The sequence below is a fragment of the Callospermophilus lateralis genome, chromosome 2 (assembly GCF_048772815.1).
Source record: "Callospermophilus lateralis isolate mCalLat2 chromosome 2, mCalLat2.hap1, whole genome shotgun sequence".
Lineage (NCBI taxonomy): Eukaryota > Metazoa > Chordata > Mammalia > Rodentia > Sciuridae > Callospermophilus > Callospermophilus lateralis.
Genome location: NC_135306.1, coordinates 195,901,938 through 195,920,088, shown reverse-complemented (window position 1 = coordinate 195,920,088; position 18,151 = coordinate 195,901,938). Strand labels below are relative to the sequence as shown.

Genomic DNA, 18,151 nt, shown 5'->3' with positions numbered 1-18,151 from the left:
TTATACATGCACTTAGGATAATGAAGACCATTGCATGTCACCATCTTTCCTACCTCTGTGCCCCTCCCAGTTTGCCCTTTTCTTTCATGGATATTCCATTTAGCTTTTATGTACCTAAAAACTAAATGACAAACCCTATTTCATCCTGATTTATTCTTTGCGCTTCTAAGGCTTTGATAGTTTTGCTTTACATTTTGTTACAAGACGCATTTGAGCTAATGTTTGTGAAGGATATGAAAAGTGTATACATTCTTTTTCATTTTGTTTTGTTTTGAAACTGGAAATGGCCAGTTCTTGTAGTAAGATTCTGTGAGAAGATAGTCTTTGCTCCATTTCACTGTCTTTTCAAGATCACACTACATTATCAACTATATTTTGTTGGTTCTATTCCTGGGTTTTCAAATCTATCCTATTGATGAATCTGTCAATCTCATCACTAATACCACACACCACTGAGATAATGTATCTCCACAGTAAGTTTTGACATACCTGCCTTCCATTCTCTTTGACTGTCTCAAAATTATTGTTCAAAAATAATATTGATAAGGAAAGTCATGAGCAACTACATCATTTCCACAAAAAATGTAACTTGAAATCTGAAAGAAAAATTTGTATTGTTGCTTGCCATTTGTATATCAATGACAGTTTTCTTCTAGATATCTAATTGTGAGCTCATTTTTTTTCTTCAAACAGGGAACTATGTTGTTCAGTTTTGGAATATGTGCTCAGCATACATGAGGCCTTTAGTTCAATTCCCATCACTGAAAAACAAAATTGGGTTGTATTTTGCTTAAATTGGAGTTTCATTTCTCTTTGCATTTTTGAGAATTTTATTTTTGAGGATATATCTTCCTTAAATAAATTTTGTTAGCATTAATTCAGCATCTTATTAGCACTTAATTTATGTGGGGAATTATGATGGTCAAGGAGAAGGACCAACCAATGTTTGTGGACTAAATTATGCATACTCACATATTTGCCTGATGCTGCATGCACACAAATAATCCTTGGTGATAAGCAATGTTTAGATGACAAGTATCAACAAACTGACAAGAAATTATTTAGATTGCCAAAATACTTGACACAGACTTTATCCAGCAAAGAGTTCACAAAACTTTTCTTAAATTACACAAGTAGTAAATACATTTGCCTTTTTTCCCCAATATTATGTAAGTACTTATATTTCTAGTTAGGATATAACCATTTCAAAATGAAAAAGGCAATGTTATCTGACTGAGGCTTAGCCAAAACAAACAAACAAACAAACAAACAAACACAAAAAAAGGAAAAGCAGATATTCCAATAAATAGCAACAACAAGAGAGATAATTTATTGTACTAAAATAACTATAGTATGCTTTAAAATACAATGTTTTAGCTTTTTCATTGCAGTTACAAAAAGTTCTGACATGAATAATGTAGAGGGAAAAAAGTTTATTTTGACTCATAGTTTCAGAGTTTAAGACCAAGATCTACTGACTCCATAGCTTTGGGCCTAATAAGAGGCAGAATATCATGGTGGAAGAAAACATTTCAAAACATAAGTCAGGAAGTAGAGTGAGATTTAAGCTTACCAGAGACAATAAACAAAATAACCTACAGGCATGGCCCCAGTGACCTACCTCCTCCAGCCACAATCCGTCTACAGATATCACCCAGTTAATCTATACCAGGAAATCAGTCCACTGATTCGATCACAACTCTCATAATCAAATTGTTTTTATCTCTGAATGTTCTTACAAATATATCTTACAAATATGTTTTTGGGAGACCAAATATCCAAATCATAACATCCTGTCCCTGGCTTCCCAAAATTTTATGCCCATCTTAAAATACAAAATACATTTAGTCCATTTTCAGGAGTCTTTATAGTCTGAACACTTCAAGTGTTTCCCAAAAGTTCTAACCATAATTTAATCTGAGCCTCAAAGCTAACTCTCAGAAGTGAAAGTAAAAGATCAAAAGCAATTACAGGTATTCAAAATATAATGGTGCACAGTAAATGCTTCTATTCCACAAGGAAGAACTAGGGGTAAAGAAAGAAGCAAGAAGGTATGGGCACAAGCAATGGGAACAAGCAAAATTGAAACACACCTGGGCAAAACTGTCTTGTGGTTCCTCTTCCAACATTTAGGGCTCAAGGCATCATAATGTTCTCTCCAAAGGGCTATGTAGCTCCATCCTGTGGTTTTGGTGGTTGCAGATCTCCTGGCCTCTCTTCACTTGTTTCTGCTCAATTCCTGTAGCTGTCCTCGGCACATCCCAAGCTGCTCATGTCTCTTACTCTCAGGTTCTCTGCTGCAGCTGCAGCTTTCTTTTCACATTTTCACATATCACCCTCTCAGGGGAAACCCTCTGAATCTATGACCCTGCTACACTTTGCCTGACCTCGAAGCCCTTTTTTTTTTTTTTTTCATATCTCAATGGAAGCTTCTAGGACCACCTAATGTATCTTGCATTCCTATAGATCCAGCCCCACATGGTAAATGCACAAGGTCATTTTGAGCAATATCCAAGTCTTCTGGGACCATAGCTGCAAGATTAGCTGAACACAGTGGAATAACATTGTTGGTCCCTTGTGCATGCAGAGAGTCCCCATGATCTCTTTTAAAAGGAATTTTTACTTTTATATCCTTGAGCCTGTGATGAATACGGTCTTGCTAATCCCTGAGATGCTCTCAAGCCATCTTCCCTATTATTTCTGGGTTACAACTTGCATAATCCAATTATCTCAGACACCACATATCCAAACAACATATAATATAATGAGAAATCATTGTATTTGATTAAATGTTAATAATACAAACTCACTCTTTAAAAGGAATATATGAAAGTAGAAACATGGGAGAAGGGTATCTTCTTTCATTCATGAAAAAATACTACCGCCAGAATAAGACTTCCACAATGAACAAAGATAAAAAAGGACAAATTACATGAGAAAACTAGTTCAAGCACTGGATGTGAGTTATAAAATATTGTGATTCTGAGAGATTTTTTTTTCCATTGCTACATTACAAATTACCACAATCTTATTAGCCAAAAATGTGCTCCACCCCCTTGCAATAATCTAACATGTCAATTTCTGATAGACCATAGTCTAAACATTGTTTAGCTAGGTCCTGTGCTTCAGGTCACACAGACTGCACAGTCAAGGTGTTGGCCAGGGCTGCATACTCATCCCAGTTCTTCTAGGGGAAGATTCAATTGGGTGGTGAGAATTCAACTTCTTTCAGTTGCATGCCTCAAGTTTTCAAATTCTTCCTAGCTGTTGACTGGAAGCATTTCTCAGTTTCCAGGGGCTGCATTCTGATCCTTGCAACATGGGTTTCTCAGTGAAGGCAATCTCTTCTAGAGTTTGCTTCTTCAAGCCAACATGGACAATGGAGTTATGGAGTTTTCTAACAAGATGGTTTTTGCAGTGTTATGTAATGGAATCTTTAAACATAATCACACATATCCTACTGCCATTATCATATGGTTGGAATAGATTCAAGTTATATTGCCTCTAATTTTCAAATGAATTTGAGTGAACAAAACTTTGAGTACCAGGATGCAAGAATCACAGGGCCCAACTTAGGAGTCTGCCCACCTTCCTGAGAAGGAACACTCACAAAACTAATCTTCTGATCATGCTAACTTCTACCTAAGAAGATTTTCACAGCCAGCCAAGCAGCCATCTGTTTAAATTATTAATAACCTTCCATTGAACCATCAAATGAGTAGCTAGAGTCAATTAAGTAATTTGTTTATGTTGCTTCTCGTTAAGCTTTGAAGTCTCATTGTCATGGTACCAGCGGGGAGCTCTGAGAACTGCTTTTGGTTTTGAATTGTTTGATTCATGAATCACTCTTCTCATTCAAACTCCATAAATTTATTTTGACTTCAGTTTTTCTTTAACAGTGGAAAATATCAATGTACATATTCCTCTTAACTTCATTAAAATGAACATAAAGAAAACTTCATCTGCACACATCAATATGAAAAAAAAATGACTACTTAAATAATAGCATGAGTTGAAGTTTATAACATTAAGATGTATGATATGATGCCACCACCTAAAGGCTAAAGTATGAGCACAGGTAAATATACTGTTATGAGATCATTACCTTTTTGAAGTGTGAGATGTAAGATATTGAGGATGAAAAGGAAAAGCAGAAGGAAAGCCTCACTTGTCAAGGATGTAGACTAAATAGGTCTAATTTTATTGCTATTCAAACTTTGAAAACTTAAGGATATATACATATTGATAATTTTTCAGATCTGACATAATCACTGAATGATGAATAAAGTGCTGTATATAAAATGACAGAAAAATAAAATAGAAGAGCAATGAATTAGCTTAAAAATTGACAGAAAAGAGAAGAAAAACAAAAAAGAGGAAATAAATAGAAAATAATATTATATATTAATGACCTTAATTATCATAGACAAAGCATTCAAATTAAAAGGTAGACAATAAAACATAAAAATATTATGACTACACTATATGTGGTGACATTGAACTAAACTTTAATAGACAATATGGACATAAAATATGTGCCACTAGAGGAATAAAAATGCTACATACTTTCCAAATAGGTTTAAAATATTTTTTTGGTTGTGTGATATTGGAAGATAATAGATGGTCACAACATTAACAAAATTACCTATATATTTAGTACAGCAAATAAAGTCCCTTCTGTTTCTCCTACTGATATTTTTTTCCCACTTTCTTTACCACAGGAGTGCTCAATACTTTATACCACTGGTTTTGAGACACTGTAACAATCAGAGTGTGTTTGGTTGATTTCAGTGTGTTTGGTTGAGTATTCTGGGAAAATTGTCCCAGTGATTACATTCCTGAAAATCCACTCCAGAAACAGGTTTACATGCCAGAGATTTGTGGTGAAACATCTGTGGTTACTGATTACTAGTGAATTCAGGACTGGGGGGCATTTACTGCTGGCCATGAGACCCCAAGAAAAGTGAGCTTAAAGATGGCCACCAAGACTTAGAAGATTTTAGACATTTTTCACGTTGCCACCAACAACATCAAAGCTTCCAGTAACTACTGCATGAAAATATTAAATTTATCACGCTATTATGGGAAAAACAAAGCAAAAACTAGAAAAAAAGAAGAAATATGAAATTTATATATTCAGTAGATTGAGAATATGAAGCAGATAATCATCAAAAATAAAATCAATCTCACAAATTTCAAAGGAAACTGCTGGAAGCAAGAATTAATGCAAAAATAGCACCTAAAAAATTCTCCAGTGGTATCATGTAATATTGACAGTGTACCTTGTTTCCTTACTCTCTCCAGAAATAAACATATTTTCATTTGGTCATAACAATGTTTTCCAGCTTTTTATATATAGCACTTAATTTATAATTCAGTGATTGTGTTGGAGCTGAAAAATTATCAATATGAAAACTTAAGTTTTCAAAGTTTGTGTAGCATTAAAATTAGACCTCCTTAGTCTATATCTTTGACAAGGGATGCTTTCCTTCTGCTTCTTCCTTTTCATTCTTTTTGTGGAATCTCTCCAACTGAAGGAATGTTATCATATGTGTGGAAAAGAAAATATGGTATGTCTTTTTTTTCCTCACTAGAAGTCTGATGTCAGAAATATCCTGGTTCTCACTATATGTATGTTGTACATTTTGATATAATTTTCCTATGAACATCATGCAGTTTTATCACAATGATAGAGGCCAAAATTCAGTCACAAAGTTCCCATTGGTACCTGCTGTCTTGCTAAATATTATCTTTGAAATCAGTAGGGAAGACAGGGGAAGTTATATAGAGTTAGAAAACACTAATCATCTTTTGTCAACTGATGTCCAGTTCTAGCTCCCTTGGTATGGAGATTGGGGGTGCTTTGTCTATGCTATTAGGATTTTAAAAGCACCTATCATTTCCAAATTCCAGTGTAGTGAAAGAGCTGAAAGGGAGCAGTATTCTATGGCTAAGCAAAGGAAGTGAGGATGAAACTTGGAGAAGCCTTCTCCTGACATAGCATAGGTAACAGGAAGGGGCATAACCTTCATAAAATAACCCCATCACAGAAACAATAACCTACTGACATGGAAACAAAACTTAATACAGAGAAAAGAAGTCAAAAGAGGTTAGAAATTCTAACTTCATGCTTGGAATGGTTTTCTCTACAAAGAAGAAGAGTGAAATTAAAAATTCCTAAATGATTGAAGTTTGAAATGAGAGAGAAGCATTTTAAAATTTCATAGATAATATTTGGTTTTAGTTATTTTTATAAGGTTCATTAATGAACTTGTTTTTTTTTCTTTTAGGGTCTCCCATGGTTCCTGAGAGAATATAATAATTTGAATATAGCATTTTAGTTTCTTTAAGAATTGCAGAGCTGGGGCTGTAACTCAGTGGCAGAGCATTTGCCTAGCAAATCTGAGGCACTGGGTTCGGTCCTCAGCAGCACGTAAAAAAATTAATAAATAAAATAAAGGTAATGTGTTCATCTATAACTAAAAAAAAATTAAAAAGATACAACTGCTTTTGTCTACAATTAGTCCAAAACCATAAATTTCCACTGCTACAAAAAAAAAAAATGAGTATCCCTCAAAGATGAGAAAATAAGCTGAGCATGTTCAGATGATGTCATCAAGAGCCATCATTTGCTAAAAATTTCTACCCACAAATATTAGGTCATAGACAATTAGGATAATCTCTTCTAGGACATGTGTGCTGACTACATTTGAGAAAAACAATAGTGTGTGAAATTTTATTCCATGGAGAGCCATCAGTAAAGTCTAATCTGCTATGGAGCAAATGTTTTGAAAACCCACCAAATTAATTATAAACATGGGCAGTCAGCTAACAAATTATATGTAGCAAGGGAGATGAGATATCCCCATTGGAAAGAAGTGACTATTTCTAATAGAAAGAGCACTAACCATTTCGAAGGCAAGTGGAGCTCTTCTTTAAAAATGATATGGCTCTCAATCTATTTAAATATTTACAAAATATAAGAAATTCAATGAAAAGGAGGCTACTTTGGCAAAACTGAAAAGGTAAACTGCTTATATGTTGATATTCTATCTTTTAGGACTATTAATTTGAAGATAACAATTCAATAAATAATATCAAGCAATTAGATTATAAATAATATCTTGGTATTAAAATGAATCCACTATTTGTTTGTCCCTGTAGTTATTTTATTTTCTGAGGTAAAGAGTTAAATTACTATTTTCCAAGAATATGAAATATTTTAATCCATAATTTATTTGTTCTTAATAATTATAATATTAATTTTTATTTTAAAAATATGAAAACTAAAATTAAAGAATGTTGCATTGAATATAATGATTAAGTATGTTATTTAATGTTGATAATAAAGAATTATTGCTATTAAAAATAAAATCATTCCTATTTCTTTGAAAATTTCTGTCTGTTATGGAAAATATAAAACAAATATTTCTTTTAAAATGTAAATTCATGCAACTCATAAGCAACAATTTAATGGATTTGACCCATGTCCTATCATTGTTTTTGTGATTCCAATCAAATAATACCATAAATATTTCAAGAGTTGGACACAATATATAAGTGCATTTGCTAAACTTTCTATATATTGTTTGATGTGGTTCATGGGAAGATTTAATTTGGGCTTAAGAGAAATGAAGACAGTAAAATATCATAGGATTAAAAATGAGTAAAATTCCAAAAGGTTTGTGGTTTTTAGCAAAAAACATCTGTATGTACCTGGCAAAGAAGAATGTAATTTTTCTCATTGAAAATTCAAGTTTATGCTTCTATAGTCTCACTGTATTTTTAATTACCTCTCTTATTTTATGGAAAACAACTGATTCTCATGGAAAATAACTGATTCTCATGGTAATTTCTACTTTTAACTTAATTAAAAATCATATATAGGGTAACATAGTAGAGCAGAGTCTTGCCTATATTCTCCCCGACCCCACCCCCCACAAATGGATCATACAAGGTAATGTCAAGGGCAGAAAATATTTGTGAATTTGTGGAAGAGAACTCCAAGGGCCAATACATGAATGCATTGTCAAATGTCATAGGACAGACTGCTGTGTGGGCTAGACTGATTGGAAGAGGTTTTAAGAAAGCTAATTAGTCTAATAGTTAATTGAGTTGAGAATTGCAATTGGCTCTGTATACACTTGATGTTTTTGTCCTCACAGTAGTGTGTATGTAGAGTACATTTCTGCTTCATAAACATTCCCATGTACCTATGCAATAATTATTTTTCTCCATGAGGTAAAGAAAAGGGATGAGTTATGATACATATAGGTAATTTGGATTGTCTTAGGTAAGCAAAATGGCAGATATTAATTTTTACATTATAGATCCGAAGCCTTTGATAAATATAAGAGATAATTAAGACTTTTTTTTAGGAAGCAATATGAAACTAAAACAGGAAGAAGAAAATGTTTCAAGCTGGCAAAAAACATAGAAAATATCCTAAAGTCAATGTTATTTTAAAACAACAAGATTCCGGATTAAGACGATGTTTTATTTTCAGGAGTATCAGAAAATAATCAATACAAACTATAACAGAGCCAGATGCACTGATGCATGCAGGAGGCCAAGTAGGAGGATCACAAGTTCAATGTCAGTCTCACCAACTTAGTGAGGCTGTTTCAAAATTTTAAAAAATGGAAAGGACTTGAGCTGTAGCTCAGTGGTATTGTGTGTGGCATACAATCAACTTGATAAGTGGTGTCATGGTTTGGGATGTGGTGTCCCCACAAGCTTCTGTGTTAATGCAGGGATGTTAGGAGGTAAAATGATTGGATTGTCAGAGCTATAACATGATCAATCCATGCCAGTATGAATTGACTAAGTGGATGGTAACTCTAGGTAGGTGGGGCATGGATGGAGGAGATGGGTCACAGGGTCATGCCTTGGAAGGGTGCAACTTCCCTTGGACTCTCACCCCTCCCTCTCTCTGCTTGCTGGGTGCCATGAATGGAGCAGCTTTCTTCACCCAGGACCTTCCACCATAATGTTTTGCCTCACTTTAAGCCCAAAGCAATGAACTGTGCCCACCCTGGACTAAACCTCTAGAACAAAGAGCCAAAATTAACTTTTCCTTCTATAAGTTGTTATGTTGGGAATTTTGATAACAGTGACACAAACCTGGCTAATACAAATGGTAATAGAGATCTTGAAGAATTATCGTATCTGTTTCTTCTGAAGAACCAGTAAAGTACATTAAAAAAATCACCTAGTTAAAAAAAAAGTAAGAATGATTTCTATACAGGAGTTATTTTTTGAAATATCAAACCAAGGGTATATAGAAGAAAAAAATAGATTTGGTATCCAAAATATGTGAAAACCTAGGAAAATTATGTGAACTTAAAAAATCTCATTTTCCTCAGGTATAATGAAAAGTAGGGGTATAAATAAGTTGTTTTAAATTAGAAGACAATAGTATATGATTAACAATTCACTTACTGGTATTAATCCAATTCAGTAGTAATAATATAATCTTGACAATATATTTGGGGTGATCTTTTATGAAGTGACATTTGAGATAAATCCTAAATACTTAGAAGTAATAATCATACAATGAACCTTATGGTCATAAGAAATAAAAGGAGACAACACTTAAATTTCCATTCTTAGGAGATAGAACTCAATATTGAAATGCAAATGAGGAGAGAAATTTAGCTGATGAAGTTAAAAAGATTTCCAAGTACCGAATTATACAACAGTTTTTAATCAATGGAAAGGAGTTTAAATCTTATTCCATGTACAAGGAGAATCTACTTCTAACAGAGATGTCTAATGATGGATTTACATCTTTTAAATATTCACCTGCTGTTCTGTGAAGAATGAATTGCTGTGGGGTCAGGCTGCTAGGGTTATTCCAGAAGAGAGAAAGTAGATTTATGTAAGAACCAGGAATGGAGTTAAGGAGAAGCAACATATTTGAAAATTGTCAAGCACTGATGGGTATGTTCTAGGTAGCTCATGTTTATCCAGCACTGAAGAGCTCAAAACACAGTCCCAAAAGGAGTCACCTGCTACAGATTAAAGCCACTATGTCTCCACTCCTCAAAACTTTGGTGCTGGTACAGTAGAAGCAATGACAGACTGACAGAATTCATGTAGGTATGACAGGAATAGATACCCTGTCAATGTTCCTCTGGGAAAGGCTGGTCTGTGGTTAATGATCTGATGAGGATCTTTCAGAGGAAACTCCAATAGAGATCTTCATCTCAATGAATCTGAAACACAATAAAAATCAGAAAGCTTATTTAATTAAATGTAGGAAGGAGGATTGACTAATAGAATAATCTGAATTTTTATCAATTCTTACCTTCATATTCAAGAAAATATGCTAGAAGAAACAGTTAATAGGGATGACAGATAGTGGGCTTTGAGTGAGGTAGATCTTAGGATAGAAAATACTACTTACCCCAATTGCAATATAATACTAATATATTTTTTTTTCTCTTTAGAGTCACCCAAAATTAGCTGTGAGAACAAAGAGATATACCTTTCCCTTGAGTAAGTTTATCTCAGATGGCCCAGCCCATGGTCAGAAGAAGGAAAATGTGGTTTTGCTTTTTTTTTTTTTTTTAAATTAGGAATCAGCTTTTGTGATTGAGGAAATGTGAGGGGAAAATGGTTGGGATGTATTAGAAATCTAGAAGTGGTTGTAAAGAGACATTTGAATGTTGAAAACTGAATTCTATCTAACCTGGTAAAGTAATAATTATGAATGTACTTGGGTAACATAAAAATATGTTGAGTTAAATGAATGTTATGTCTTGAAATTGTTGATTAATAGCAATGAGACATAGTTATTAATATATGAGAGATGGTGATTAGAAAGGTCCTGCAAAAGATTGCCCGATCTCATGACCTTGCTATATATTCAGTCAAGGAGTCGGTACAGTCTCAAAAGTGTCGGGAGAAATACAGAACTTACTCCATCTATGACAAATAATGGGAAAATGAAGTTTTATTTGAATATAATAGTTTGAGATATCGAGATTATGTGTGTGAATGCAAGAATAAAAAAAAAAAACAAGCAAACGAAAAACAAAGATTCCCTAGATAAATTTGAGACTAAGGGGATAAACAGTATTTAGAAAGAGAAATAAATTTTTCTAAATATAAAAATTGGACAAAAACTTGGGTTAAAAATGAAAAGATAAGAAAAGGAAACAGAAGAAGAATTTTACAATTTGGAAAAAACCCATGAGAATTATCATTTCTGGTATTATAAATGGAATAAAAGCATTCATCTCTATGGATCTTATTTATGCTATAATTAGAAAGTCAATCTAACATTATCAGTTCATATTTAAAAACATTTTATTCACCACATTAACTTTATTTTTATTTGATGTATGTTTCACTTTGCATTTCATATCAGATCTCCTGGAATTACAGAATGCAGGCTTCAGAAAGAAACTAAGAAATTATAAGGATCCAAACTCACATACTAATCCAATTTGAAATGAAGAAAATGCAGTCAAAAACTGTAAATCCACAGAAAGAAAACGTGAAAATCACAGAAACCAACCTTACTTCAGTGGAGGGCTTTGTTCTCTTGGGCTTTTCTGATATTCCCACATTGCACTGGTTTCTCTTCGGAATATTCTTAGTCATCTACCTGATTATCCTGCTGGGGAATGGCATCATCATTCTAATAACGAGAATAGATCCCACTCTGAAGACTCCCATGTACTTTTTTATCAGTAATTTTTCTTTCCTGGAAATCTGTTATGTGTCCGTCACACTTCCCAGAATGCTTATAGATCTTTGGACCCAGAAGGGAAATATTTCTTTTTTTGCCTGTGCTACACAAATGTGCTTTTTCCTCATACTGGGAGCCACAGAATGTTTCCTTCTGGCGGTGATGGCCTATGACCGCTATGTGGCCATTTGTAACCCTCTGCACTACCCTCTAGTCATGAGCCACAAAGTCTGTGTCTGGCTGGTAGTTGGTTCCTGGGTCATTGGAATTCCACTTCAGGTAGGGCAGACCTGTCAGATTTTCTCTCTGCCCTTCTGTGATTCTAACCAAATTCACCACTTCTTCTGTGACATTCCCCCAATGCTCAAGCTGGCCTGTGGGGACATCTTTGTGAATGAGATGGTGGTTTCTGTATTTGCTGTACTATTTGTCACTGTTCCCTTTATGTTGATTCTTGGGTCCTACAGCAGAATTATCTCAACCATCCTGAAGTTGCCATCAAACACTGGGAGGGCCAAAGCCTTTTCCACTTGCTCATCCCACCTTATAGTTGTATTTTTATTCTATGGATCAGCCAGTATTACCTATTTAAACAGCAAATCCAATCAGTATGAAGGAACAGACAAGCTGCTCTCTCTTTTCTACACCATTTTGACCCCGATGTTCAATCCAGTGATATACAGTCTGCGCAACAAAGACGTTACAGAGGCATTAAGAAAATTTCTTCTCAAATTGTTAGCATTGTGAGAAAATTAACGTAACAAATATTAATGCCTTACATGACTAAATTTATACATACTTAATTTGAAACTAATTGAATATTGCCCTAATTTATAGAAAACTAATAATGTAATTCCTCTTTAATGAACCTTATTTTCTCAGAGTTATGACATTTGTATTAATTAATTAACAATTCTATACTTTTAAAATAAGGTTTTTCTCCTCACTGTAAACTAGTAAATAGAAGAGTATGACTAAATAGGATGATATGACATATAGGATTTTCTAAGATGATGGCTTCCACACTCTACATTAACATCCACCACTAAAGAAAATACAATAGATTCTACAGATATTACTAAACAATTATCTCATATGAATAGATGTGTGTGTAAAGATACAAACAAGAATGACTAGCACTTATAAGTTTATAATATAATGTTTATTGCAATACTATTTTCTTAAAAATGTCAAAAAATGGATGTTTATATTGAGAAATATTTTAATAAACATGATACATATATGTCATACATTTATGTAATTGTGCAATGAAGTGATCATATTACACACATATAGTAATGGCCTCAAAAATTGTTACTCCTTGTACCCCTGTCTTTTTTCTTTTTCTTTCACACACTGACTGTTGGTTAGAGTGTGTGATTTAGCCTTGGCCAAAGTGACTAGCAAACATGAATAGCATTTGATCATTTGGGATTATTTTCTTAAACAATGGAAACCTTTTCACTTCTATGTCAAGAAGCCCAGACAAGTTGGGAATGGTGGTGCATGCCTGTAATCCCAGTAGCTCCAGAGGCTAAGGTAGAAGGACTGCGAGTTCAAAGCCAGCCTCAGCAAAATGAGGCACTAAGCAAATCAATGAGACCCTGTCTCTAAGTAAAATACAAAACAGGGATAAAGATGTGGCTCCATGGTCCAGTTCAAACCTGAGTTCAAAATCTGAACCAAAAGAAAAAAAAAAAAAAAAAAAGCCCAGACAATACTGCACGACAATAAGAAATCACATAAAAGAGGTTGCATTTAGGGGCTAGAGTTGTGGCTCAGTGGCCTTGGGTTCTATACTCAACGCTACATGAAAATAAATAAATAAAGGTATTGTGTCCAACTACAATAAACATTAAAAAAAAAAAAAAAGAAAATAGGTATTAAACAGGTTGTTATCAAATAAAAAACAAAAATTATTGGGGAAATTTTTTTTTCTTTTGTACCAGGGATTGAACTCAGGGGTACTCAATCACTGAGCTACATCTCCAAAGCTATTTTGTATTTTATTCAGAGACAGGGTCTCACGGAGTTGCTTAGCACCTTGCTGTTGCTGAGGCTGGCTTTGAACTTGTGATTCTCCTGTCTCAACCTCCTAAGCAGCTGGGATTACAGGGGTGTGCCACAATTCAATGGTGCATCTATATCCTCTACAATAAACAGTACAATTAAAATGATGAGATTTACATCTTTAAAGATTTTCCCTGAGTTCTATGTATACAATTACTTACAGTGAGACAAAGTTACTAGAATAATCCTGGAAATGAAAGGATTGATTTAAATAAGGAGTTAGATTAAATTTAACTCAGAATGTAGGCATAGAGATGAGAAGGAACAACATATTAAGAAGGCTTGGGAGAAGTGATAGATGTGCTTCATGGAGTCTGGATTTGTGCAAGCCCTAGAGATCTTGTCCCAGAAGCAAGCAACACTGTAAACAAACTCTACTCTGAACCTAACTCACCCGCACAAAAACAATATTACCAAGAAGTTAGGAGTGGTTCATAAAATTCATGTAAGTGTTTCAGAGAGCATTTGGTAGTAAGGAATTGTTACAGAATAGCTAGGTATGATTCCTTTGGGATAAGCTTCCATGAGAAACTTCATCCCAGTGAATTATGAATACACACAAAATAAATCTTATTTAAAAGATGTAGAAAAGAAGACTAGTTAATAATAAGATAATAGAAATTTGTGGCAACTTGCTGCAGTCTCTGGCTGGGCACAAATCACGAGTCTCCACACAGCTTGTAGATTCAAACAGCAATTCTTTATTCCCAAACTCACACCGGCAGTCTACAAACACGTTCTGGGGGAATCCACGTTCTCTGCCCAAATCCACACTCTGCCCAAATCCACCCACATGGGCTTCTGTCTCCCAAAATACACTGTCTTACCCTAAGAACTCAAGAGGAACTCAGCAGCAGGATACGCCCTATTCTAAAGGGGGAACACCCTAATCTCCTATTATGCGAAACCGCCCTATTCTAAAGGGGGAACACCCTAAACACGGATCCGCCCTGGTCCCTGAGCAAGGTCACCTTACATGCAATGTCCTGTTTCCATGAGTCCTTCCACTAAAGAAACATGGGGGTATGCTGGCAAGGAAATTGTCATACCTACTTGGCTGATGGCTCCCACCATCTCCCCCCTTCTGATTAATTAAACAACAAGTAATGTGGCTTAAGGACCGTGCCTGGTAGGTTGTCCAGTTCAACATATGGTTCTTACCCGTCATTGGAAAACTGACCTTTAGGCATCAGCCTCCTGTCTTAGGTTGATACCACTGCAACTGGATCATACCCGTCACTGACTACCGGTCCAACATACAGCCATACTTGTGGATAGGTCTATGCACCAGTGGGGGGGTGAGGTTCTTTGCCTCACCTCTGTTGGCCCCCAAATTTGGCCTTGGTGCCAGTGGGGGAGTGAGGTTAATGTGGCTTAAGGACCGTGCCTGGTAGGTTGTCCAATTCAACATATGGTTCTTACCTGTCATCAGAAAACTGACCTTTAGGCAACTGACCTTTAGGCGTCAGCCTCCTGTCTTAGGTTGATACCACTGCAATTGGATCATACCCGTCACTGACTACTGGTCCAGCATATAGCCATTGGCCCCCAAATTTAGACCATCACTAGCAGAAGGGAGGAGGATACAGAAATGCCACGACACCAAGCCAATTGACAGTTCCTTTGGAAAAATCGCATCACTGGTGACACCTTCAGCAAAGATATGCCAGCATTACCACAATTAACATGTGGTGCGTTGGCAAGGAAATAAAAATTGCATCACTGGTGACACCATCAGCAAATATATGCCAGCATCACCACAATTCGCTGTACCAAACGATAGTTACATAGTCTAGGCAAGTTCTGTAAGCGGTTCAAAGTGGAGGAATCTCCCAAAGTCCGTTTCCTCCCAAAGTCCGTTGACTCCTTGATTGAGCATACTTGTTGAGTTATATTCATTGGGATGAAGATAGGAATTCTGGCAATGATGCTAAAAAGACATTATCCTGAAAAGAATTATTAAATATAATGAAAAGGAAAGGTGAAAGTAAACAAACAGATCTGTTAACCTACTTAAAAAACAATCCTTAACAGCTGTTTACCTGATTTAAATTAGTAAACAAGCAGATCTGTTAACCACCTTTAAAAACAATCCTTAACAGCTGTTTACCTAATTTAAATTAAGCCATTTAAATCACATGAATAAAAAAAATAATTCGGATCCATTTTCTCATGAGCGCTCCTCATATATGAAATACGCACACACAGACATACAACACAAAACACAAATGTGCAAACAAACATACAACACATAAGATAATAATAAAGGCCTTGTAGCTTTACCTAGGTGAAATCTCCATTGCAATGTTTAAAAACTCCAGTCAAAAAATAAAACTGATCAGAAAAACATTAACCTAGGTTTGTATGAGCTCAAAAAATAAAAATAGAACCTTATGATGTGGAAAAATGCAATAATAAAATAGATATTGAAAAAGCATCCTGGTTAATCACAGTTGCAGATGTAAGAATGGCCAAGCTGGAGTTGTGGATATCAGCTGTTATGGATTTGAGTCAAATCATCTTCTTTTTGATCTGTAGAAATCGTTTTAGTTAGTCTTTCTGGAATCCAAATCGGTTGCTGTTCTCCTGTGGAAAAACAAACAGAACCCCAACTCCAGAAAATCACTGGGTCAGGATCTTTCCATTGTCCTGTTAGAATATCTTTCCAAAGTACTTTAGTCTTATGTACATTTTTTGGATACATATGTCTTCCTGTAGCACTAAGTCCTGATGAATCCAAATTTAAAAAGTTTAGAGTAAAAAGGGTTATTTTAAGTTTATCTTTGGGGGATATATACCCCTTTCCAATTTATAAGATTAACTAGGCTTCGAATGACGCAGTCTTTCCTCCGTCATGAAGGCATCTTAACCACCTTCAAATTGACCTTTTAAAGTCTTACAATTATCATCTATACTGTACTTTTAAATGTACTTTTTCACCACCTACAGCTTCACTCTTTTAAACGAGGCTTAGATTCTGTTTAAATCGCTTTCATGTTAGTTTACATGGCTGCCCTTCAACCAAAGGCCTTTTTTACTCCATTAAGAAGCTTTGTCTCAATCTGCCATGTACAAATGCCTTTTTTTTTTCTTTCTTCCTTTCTTAAGCTTTTAAAATAAGTCTAGTTTCCTCAAATTTTTTTTAAATGGCATTTTACAACTTTTTACTTTACCACAGAGATTATCTCATCTAGAAACATTTCTTTTTCTTTTAACCTTCCATATTAAAATATATTTTCACATCTTCAATCTTAGTATCTCTTTTCTAGCCGTTAACCCTTTTTATAAATTCACATTCTGAAATAACCCTTATAAAATTTTTGATTTAGACAAATTACTCCACTTTAAGAAGATGAAAGACTTTCATGTTTTTTATGATACTATAATAATGTAATTGAAACCCAACTGAAGCTTCTTATACTCTTTGTATATAAATTACACCTGATAGACTCTTAACACTTAGTAACCTTGTTTTAGCAAAGACACAGACCAAAGCAATATTAAACTTTTTTCCATTCACCAATTTATGAAGACACACATAATGTTTAAATATATTACCTTATGGAACTTAATAAGTAAAGAGTACTTGATTTTATATTTAGTGGTTGATATTTTAACACTTTAGTTTTGTAAATTAATTAGACCTCCTGATTAAAATAAGATAATAAACAAATAGAAATGACAGGTGGTGTAAAATGGTTGACACAAACTAAATTAATGAGAAGGGATGGATGATCTCTAATTTCTTTACCACTTTTATAGAAATATCACATTATAGTCTGTGGATCAAAGATTTCAATTAACATTGAGGAAAGTGCTAAATTATTTACATGAGTAAAAAAGTTGAAAACATAAATAACTGGCTATTTTGATTGTCATATAGACATAACAGCTCCAAATAGATTTTTTCCTAAATTCCTAAATAATGATAATTTTGTGTATGATAACCACATAGTATTTCAAGAGACACTTGTTAAGATAGTGGCTTCTCTATAATCAAAGTTCAGCTTAGCTCAATTAAAGTAATCTAATTTTGAAGATCAATCTTTCATGGAGAAAAATGAAAGACAAATGAGGGAGTTGTAGAACCATTTATTAAGGTCACACTCTCTCATTATCATTCTTTTTAGTCATTCAGAAGTGTTTTCTGGTATTTTGAGACAATGTGGTAGGATTTAGACAGTTGAAAAACTGACAGTAGCTGAGGTAGTAGATGTAGAGAAATCTAGAGGATTTCTTTGAGTTTTTTTTTTGGGGGGGAGTAGGGGGGGCGCTTTTCTCTCTTGTTGCTAATCCATGTCCCTCTAAGACTAAATTAAGACTAAATATATTCATGAAATTCTCTATTTTCCCAGATCTCACCATTATCTGATAACACTATTT

General features: G+C 34.5%; 1 protein-coding gene across 1 annotated transcript; it reads left to right on the top strand.

The window, feature by feature from the left end:
- Positions 1-11,467: 11,467 nt before the first annotated feature.
- Positions 11,468-12,445, top strand: LOC143391758 (olfactory receptor 10AG1-like). Its single transcript, XM_076844508.1, has one exon. It carries the CDS (start codon positions 11,468-11,470, stop codon positions 12,443-12,445), a length of 978 nt encoding a protein of 325 aa, XP_076700623.1.
- The last annotated feature ends 5,706 nt before the right edge of the window (positions 12,446-18,151 follow it).

Excerpts from the sequence above, each read along its gene's own strand:
- LOC143391758 (XM_076844508.1), top strand. The coding sequence starts at position 11,468 with ATGCAGTCAAAAACTGTAAATCCACAGAAAGAAAACGTGAAAATCACA.